This window comes from Monopterus albus, unplaced genomic scaffold (assembly GCF_001952655.1).
Source record: "Monopterus albus unplaced genomic scaffold, M_albus_1.0 scaffold129.1, whole genome shotgun sequence".
In the NCBI taxonomy this organism is placed as follows: Eukaryota; Metazoa; Chordata; class Actinopteri; order Synbranchiformes; family Synbranchidae; genus Monopterus; species Monopterus albus.
In genome coordinates this window covers 1028407-1037037 of record NW_018128009.1, presented here as the reverse complement: position 1 = coordinate 1037037, position 8631 = coordinate 1028407, and the positions used below count along the sequence as shown (strand labels likewise).

General features: G+C 40.3%; 1 protein-coding gene across 1 annotated transcript in view; it reads right to left on the bottom strand.

Annotated features, from left to right (window-relative positions):
• Positions 1–8631, bottom strand: part of cacna1ea (calcium channel, voltage-dependent, R type, alpha 1E subunit a) — an 89213-nt gene that overhangs the window by 22804 nt on the left and 57778 nt on the right. The window contains exons 9-21 of the mRNA XM_020612995.1: positions 8324–8427; positions 7027–7142; positions 6764–6817; positions 5506–5547; positions 3665–3760; positions 3282–3491; positions 3076–3188; positions 2745–2857; positions 2186–2317; positions 1492–1561; positions 1214–1331; positions 270–337; positions 23–82 (exon numbers count right to left, since the gene is read on the bottom strand). Of these exons, the coding sequence (XP_020468651.1) occupies positions 23–82; positions 270–337; positions 1214–1331; positions 1492–1561; positions 2186–2317; positions 2745–2857; positions 3076–3188; positions 3282–3491; positions 3665–3760; positions 5506–5547; positions 6764–6817; positions 7027–7142; positions 8324–8427 (1296 nt within the window). The remainder of the gene's footprint in view (positions 1–22; positions 83–269; positions 338–1213; positions 1332–1491; positions 1562–2185; positions 2318–2744; positions 2858–3075; positions 3189–3281; positions 3492–3664; positions 3761–5505; positions 5548–6763; positions 6818–7026; positions 7143–8323; positions 8428–8631) is intronic.

The window sequence follows — 8631 nt, the reverse complement described above, 5'->3', positions numbered from 1 at the left end:
TGAAGGAGGACAATGGCCCAACCTCCTTTGCCTTTTGGAGAGCATGCTTCTGGTTGAACGCTGCCTCTGCTTCCTCTTCATCCTGATCAGAAGAGGAAAGGCTGACTGAGCAACTGTGCCATGTGTGAGTTTAAATAATTCACAGAATCAAAGTGACAAAAGGAGGAAAGAACACGCTGACCAAGATAACAGCGTAGAGCGATTACTAAAACTTCTTAGCATTAAGTAGCAAACAGGTACAAGATCTTTTTGTTATATCTTTTTATTACCTTTGTAAGTTCTTGTGCATTGGCAAGGTTATCCACAGCAATGGCCAAGAATACATTCAGAAGAGTGTCTGGTCACAGCTGAGTTAAGGACGTGCAACTCCTTAGTAATAGAGGTGGAAGGTAACTAAGTATTGTGCTTAAGTACAATTTTCTTTTTCTGCTACTTCATACTTTGATTCCATTAAATTTCAGATGCAAATATTGTACTTTTTACTCCACTGCATTTATTTGATGACTTTTGTTACTAGTTACTTTTCAGATACGGAGTGCAATAGTGGGCAATGTCATCAAAATATTGTCCACCGTTATTTACACTGATATGTGGCATGGAATACGTTCTTCTCCTAGAATGTGACAGTCTGTTGTCTGTTGTTATTGTTTGTTACTACTACTGCAAATCAAATTTCCCTTATGTGGGATAAAAAAGACTGATTGGCTGAGTAAAATAAAATACACTAAAATAATCATGTAAAACTTCATTGGTCCCTGGTAGGAAACTCACAAGCTTCTCAGCAGTAATTCACATTTGAATCATATAGAGCAGTTCAAATTTACTCCACTGAACTAGCTGCAATATTATTATGTGATGTACCTGTGCACAATAATGCATTAATAATCATAATCTAATAATATGATATACATTCTGTTTAATGAGTGTTTTTGCTTTTGGTATTTTATGTATATATATCAGACTTTTTCTTCCCCTATTTCCTGCATCAAAAACCAATCAAAATGCATTAATGTTAAGAATCTTAAAGTGAAAACTGCAAACTAAAGGCTAACAAATAATTGGTACTAAATAATTACAAATTAGAGTACCTTTATGTAAATAATAGTATTAGTTAATCTAGATAGCAGTGCAAATAATAAGTAGTACTGTGTGTATATCATATTTTAGAATAAAACCTTTCATATTTTCTTGTAGGACAAGTAATGAAGGATACAGTTTCCAAAGAGAGTGAGCACTATAAAGTAGATGGAGGACCACATGCCATACTTCACTCCTCCTTGAGAGCGAATACCGTTGTACATCACTTCGTTCCAGTCCTCCCCAGTAAGGATCTGAGAAAACCCACCCACACCACACAAAGTATTTATGAGCATCACTGTTGAGCTTAGCTATAAACTCCACATTTCACTCGAAATTTGCTGTAATAAAATTGTATGAGGGCCGGGTGAAAAGTAAAAAGCTATAAATTATTTTTTGAGTTCATTTCCAGACCTGAAAGACAGTCATGATGGCTGCGGGAAAGGTGTCAAAGTTTGTCGGAGTGTAGTCTTCAAAGATGAACCTGTAAAAAAAGATGTGATACATAGTGCAGGGTCTTTAAAAAGCAGAGCTGGATGTTGTATTTATTTTATTTTTTGCATGAGAGACATATCAGTCCTCCTCCTCTCTGACTGGCTGATGAAGTGGGAGTTTATTTCCCTGGGTGCTCGGTATTCTAGAGGCCATCTTAGTCAGCCTATACTGAAATGACAGCGTGTGGGAAATGGCCTTCGGGCTCATGGATAAACCAAGCAAACAATAGCTGTGTGTGTGTATGTGTGTGTGAGAGAGAGAGAGACATAGGCACAACAATCTTAAATCTCTACCAATCTCACAAATTCTCTTGGTATAATGAAACAACTGTGAGCAGGTCAGTGGACAAACGTCTTCTCAACTGTGTGTGCTCAGCGGTGAAGAATCTATTAAACCATAACATCTACTTTGGCTTTGTTTTCTTGTTTCTGACTAGAATCAAGGGAAATGTCTACCAGTGTGAAAAATAGTCTGTTTTCTGCCAGACTGATTAGATTTGTCCCTCCTATTTTTCTTTCTTCATTCTAGTTCTTTATGGACTCATACGCCGTGTTGCACAAATCTACTATACAAGCAATAACAATTTTCTCAGAGGACTGTACGTGACTGCTACCTGCCACCGAAGAGCTGCATGCCGAGGAGTGCGAAGACAACGATGAAGAGGAAGAGAAGAAAAATAAGGGAGATGATGGACTTCATGGAGTTCATCAGAGACACAACCAGGTTTCTCAGAGACGCCCAGTACCTTGTCAGTCACAAAATACCATGTTAGTGGAAAAGAATTCTGTTATTGTAACATTTAGGGTTCATTTATGACATACAATATTCTTTGAACCGTGACAAAAAGTGTAAAAGCATTTGACTTTGTTGCATTTTACAATTTTTTGATAGAAATATGAATGTCACAGCTATATATTTATATGCTAAGATTCCTGTCAGTTGCTTTTTTGCTTGTTTAATCTTGATTCGTCTTGTTCTGGTGCAGTTGGCTGTAAAGATTTCAGACTCAATCGATCTCCCACACGGCTGAGAATCTTTTATAAATTTAAAATATTAACATGTCACAACTTTACATAGACAACACTTACTTCTCTGTCAATAGTTTTCTGTCAACAGTGAAATCTTCCTTGTACACATTCCAACAGATGGCAAAGAGTGAGGAAAGCACTAACTTGGTGATCTTGAAGATTCTCAGCAGACGGAGTGCACGTAGGACACTGATGCCAAAGGATGTGCCAGGCCTGAAGAAACCCCACAGCACTTCAAAGATGCTGCCAACGATTACCTAAAGGCATAAGGAATTACATCTTTAATTAAAGCTCACAGTAACAAACGTGCACGTATGCCAACAGCTTTACCTAGGTGACAGAGAGGAGAGAGAGTGTAACTGAGATGATGCAACAGACAGATGGAGGAAGGGAGGGCTGACGGTGCATAAATAAAAACACAAGCAGTTGAATTTTGGGAAAATCAAATGTGTCGAGAGGGAGACAGGGTACTGACACTGCAGTCAAAGCAGTTAAAGGAAGAGTGGAAGTAGAGGCGAGGCCCCAAGCTATACATCTTCAGGAACATCTCAGTCAGGAACAGAGCAAGGAACAGGAACTCTGCATAGTCTGGAAAGAAACAAACCAGATATTCACTTTTGGATGATTGCATGTGAAAAGAAGGTGTAGTTCAAGCTGCTACTTTAATGAGATGTGACTCACAGAGGAAGGTGGACAGCCAGAGGGGCTGATTGTGGTGAACAATGGCCACACACAGTGTATTGAGAGCCACTAGGCCAAGCACCGTCCAGTAGAAAGTATGTGTTTTCACCACGCGGCGGATGGAGATACGTAGAAGACGCTCCTTCCGGCGAAAATAGGCTGTAGGACCTCGCTTGGCACTCCTAATACTTGCTCTGGCCCCGGGGACACCTTGAGGGAAAAACCGTAGCTTGACACTTTGTACTTTGCTCTCAACGGTGTGATATTTACAACAGTATGAAATGTGCATTGTCAAGACTTTAGCAGTGCTCACTGTGCCCTACAGGAGATTGCATTACATTTAATGTGCCCATATTTAGGAAACTGTCTAGACTTCCGCTCACCCACAGAGGAGATGTCACCATATTGTTCCTCCCCTGGTTGCCCTCGATGCACCACATCCATACCTCTCCTCTTGATGGTGGTGGCTCTCTTCAACACTGTGGACAAAGCATGATGAACATAAAAAAGTACCACAACAAGCCATTTAAACTGCATAACTAGTGTGTTCTTTGAACACACTGGGAGGGCAGGGACACAAGGCTGAGTTCTGGCCAACATAACTGAACCCTACTGTTCAAGTGCTTAGCATTTTTTTCCTTGGTCTCATCATGGTGAATCACTGAATAGATTTTTGGTCATTTTAGCCTTTATTCAATAGCACAACAGAGACGCACAGGAAAGCAGGGTGAGAGCGAGAGAGAGAATGGGGGGGGGGCAACAAAGGCCCTCAGTCGGACACAAACCATGGATGTCACACACAACTTGTATCTACAGTATGTGAATATACATGTACGAGTGCCCACCAAAACTATGTGATCTCACTGAATAGATTTTTGACTTTTGGCCGGTTGCATGTTAATGTGGCTCAAAAAGCTGCCTTGTGTGCAACCTCCCTTATAATTCAAAGATATCCGTTGGTAGATGCAGGCAAAATGCAAATCTGGAATTTGATAATGCAATAACAAATGAAAATGAAGCAAATGATGAGAAGAAATCACAACAAGGACCTTCTGCATGACAAAATAATGCCTGTGAAGTTTTATAGCTGAAAGGAGTAGCTGTGCTCATTAATGCTGCAGTTTAATGGGAACAAAAATGATGATTTTAATGTCAGCGTAATGATCCAAACAACTGACTGCAAACCTCCTATTTGCTTTTTATGATCTCCATCATAGCAAACCATGCTCCAAGGCGACTTGACGGTCCATGCATTTTTTATAACTTAGTTGTGCCGAATGCTGCCATCCACTATTAGGGGCCACGTCGTGCAGAGCACACATGCCGAGGTGAGTGTCATGAGTGTGTTTTGACATTTTCCCTGAGGACTGTGTTTATGGTTACCTTCATCTTATCCCACTCACACCTTCCCATGATCATGTGAATTCTGAATCTACTTGTGCTCAGTATTTGCTTGAGGGGCTTTTTATTATGCCACTGATCAAACACACAAACAGAGATACACAAAAATACTGCTGCCATTTCACACACACACACACACACACACACACACACACACACACACACACACACACACACACACACAGGAGTGTTTGCTAAAAACAGGAAGGCACACTCATACTCAAACACAATAATGTCTTTCTAAAGCTTTGTTGATACTCATTGACATAATGCTTTCCTTAGCCCCTTGCCCTAACACCTATCCTTCACAACTAAATGCCAAACCTCAGCCTTTCCTAGATCCTAACCTAAACCTAATTCTAACCTTAATCCTAAAACCAAATTTTTGAAAGTGTGAGGATCGGCAATAATTTGCTGTATCATACATTTGTCCACACACGGATATAAAGACATGTACACACACACACACACACACACACACACACACACACACACACATCAAGCACATGCACGCTGCAGCCTTTTCAGATCAGTGGTCGCTAAGGCAACCACACTGCGCCCTCTTTCTTTTTAATCAAGTCAATATCAAAGCTTCTGCATTTATTTCCCTCACAACAGCTGGGGCCACTTTCTGTTTTACTATACATTCACATCAGTTGTCAAAGTGCCTTTGTAATTTGAGAGACAGAAACATACTGAACAGGAAACGTACTCGAACAAAGATTTGTTTAGCTTTTTCTGTTTTTGTACGTGTGCATTTGAGTGGCAGTGTGTGTGGTGAAGTAGGTGAGGAAGCGAGAGCAGAAGAGAAGATGATTCTCACCATAGCCACCACCTGTACTCCACTCTGGGAGGCTCCTGAGTGCTGCCAATCAATCAACATTTAATAAAAGCCCTGCTGGTTTAGCAAGGAGGAAAGGTCAAAGTAGAGTTGAGAGGGTCAGTGAAGGCGCTCGGCTGCCTGTGGCGCACTATGTCTACTGGCAGGTGTAGTGCTAGCAGCGCCAATGCCCTCTGTGTGGCATTGAGAGCTGAGAGGTGTGTACGATCTGTACAAGTGCACCACAGCAGCAACAAAATCTGGGCAGCTCACATCCTGAGCTATGTTTTACTGAATATATTGCAACAATATTGTTGCCCACTTTTACAGATTAAATGTGTCCTGACACCCACTGCCGGGGCTCACAACATAAATGTTGTCGATACTGGTTTTCTATAGGAATGCTCATCTGACTTTTTGGCATATTTCACTATGTATACATTAATACTTACATGCTGATCTTAAGCAGGTACTGCATAATGTACCACGATCGCCACCTTAGTTTAGCATGTTAACGTTTGTTAGCTGCTGATGATAACGTCATTAGTTTTGCAGGTATTTGGTCACAAACCAACTTGTTATTGTATAATTCTGACCTGATGATAGCACTAAATGAAACGTCAGTGGATCCCCAAAGCTGCATAGTGATGCTTTGAGATACTTTTGAAGTAAAGGTTAACTCAGCATGCTATTATCACAGTGACAATGCTAACATTCTAATGTTCGCCATGTTCATCATATTAATTTTGTTTGTTAGCAACACTAGCTTCTGACCTCTAACCACAAAGTGTAACTGAGGCTGATGGGAATGTCATTAGTTTGGTCATAAACTGAACTATTGAACAAATTGGTGGTGTTCAGTGAAAATTCGGAGGATTTCCAAAGTCATTAAGGCACGTCACCTGGGAACCATGAAAGTCTGTACAAATTTTAATGGAAATGAACGGGATGGTTTTTGAGATATTTCAGTTTGGACCAAATGACACTGCCATCCCACCAGCATGCCTCAAAATGATCAACCACGCTAAAATGTAAATCAGCTTCAGTGGAAAGAGTTTTTACAGTATTCTTATATTTGTATGTTTAAAAATGTGTCAACCCTAAAAGCACAGACAAAAATGTGTCACATATTAATAATAGCAAATGCCATTAATAGTCCATCTGCCAGCTTAAAATTAAGAAAGAATGTAAAGCAATGTGAGGGTAGTGGAAAGACAAGAAGTACTGGGCAATAACACCAGGAAAAACAAAATTCTCTTACCGTCCAGGGCAGAAGGTCCTGGATTCTTGTTCTCCTCAGCAAGCATCACCTCCTCTGGAAGGCAAAAAGCCAAAGTATGATCAGGCCCAGATGACAGGAGATATGCTGGTACCTCACTTGTGGCACAACAAACAGCTGGTAGACTACAGGGTGTATCAGATAGTCCTACGCTCCACACTTGACAGGATTAGTCTTGAAACCTAGGTGAAACATTGATTTTCCTTCTGTCATCAAGAGAAAAATCTAACTGGGACTAAAGCCACCTGCTCTGTCGATCCAGGCACGGTAACCGTTGAGCTCCCTTTCAATTTGTTGTTGACGTCTCAGTTTCATGAACGCCCTGCGGTTTTCCACCCTCTCTCTCTCCTTGGCAAATTCGCTGTAAAAACAAACCACATAATTATTATTTTTTTATTTATTTACTGTTTGATGTTACGGGGGTGTAGAATCAGGGGGACAAACATAAGAAAGAAGAGAGGAATGGAGAGGAGGTCAGAGAAGGCCTCTTCTCTTTCATTCTGGAGATAGTTACAATAGATCCCCAATTAACCTTTCTGTAAACCTAATTAACTTATGTAAACTTTGACACCAAGTACTTTCAGTAGTTAGTGTGCCAGTCACTCTGCCAATCGGTGGCAAAGGGAGTCTCAGTTTTTCATTTATTTTAAAGCCTAGCTTACCAAATCCTAAACCAACAGGACTGTATACTGCAGTCCTTTTACAGGACACCTTGAAAGGAAAAGTAAAACTGTTCCCTACATTCGCCTCAAAAGGTTTATCTGTTACTGGTCCTCAGAAAACACAAGTTTATGAACTAGTTTAATTTAAAATCCACTGAGAATTAGACAAATAGGCACAAAAAACAGTTAAGACAAACCACAAAAAAGCAGGCACCACACAGACAATGAAAAGGTAATTTAACATAAAGTGCTGTGGGTGTAGATGTAATGTTAACATTACTTTGAGTTGAATATCTTTTGTGTTGCTATCAAAAGAAATAAGTAACTTTCAGGATTTGTCAGCATCAAGCATCAAACATCTGTATTTCTTAAACATCTAGATGTTTAAGAAATACAATTGTATTGATGTCATACAATGACAACCAAATATGAGTGAATCCAACTTTTCAATCATTCACTGCTGTGCAGCGGAACACAGACAGTTTTTGTGTGAATTATGTATTTAACAGTGACGTCTGACCACCCTAACACAAATAGTTGGTAAACCAGTGATATACTGTGCTGTAAGTCACCCAAATGCATCATTAAACAACCACCAAGCACTGAACACTAGCAAATTCATCAAGAAGAAGGCTGCTCATCTTAGACCCCAATAGCTAGGCCCTTAACTGTGGCAATCACCACGTGTCAGACACCTCGCCTTCACAGAAGTTTGTATTATTTCATAATTGGTTGATGACAACAGGGCATGCATCATAAAAAGCTAGAGAAAACCAAAGCTTTGACCATCTATGAGTGGGAAAAATCTCATAAATGACCATAACTTTTACAAGAGGCTGAAATTTGAATGAATTTAAAATGAACTTGGATTGAAACCTACCCAGAGAGGACACCTAGCACCAAGTTCAGCACAAAAAAAGAGCCGATGATGATGAGAGGGATGAAGTAGAGCCAGTTCCAGCTGGGACCCAAGGCATCATCAGTCTGAAACATCAAAATAAATAAAAAAAAAGATTGAATCTGAAATCAGAAAGAAGCCTTGACTCATGCTGCCAGTGGGATATGACACAGAAATACATAAATGTAGGTGTTGTGGTGGCTGATGAAGGTTAAGGCCAGAGTGCACAGAGAGAGTGTGGAGGAGAGTGAAGGTACTCAGCGAACAGCTGCTGTATGAAGCCAATATAC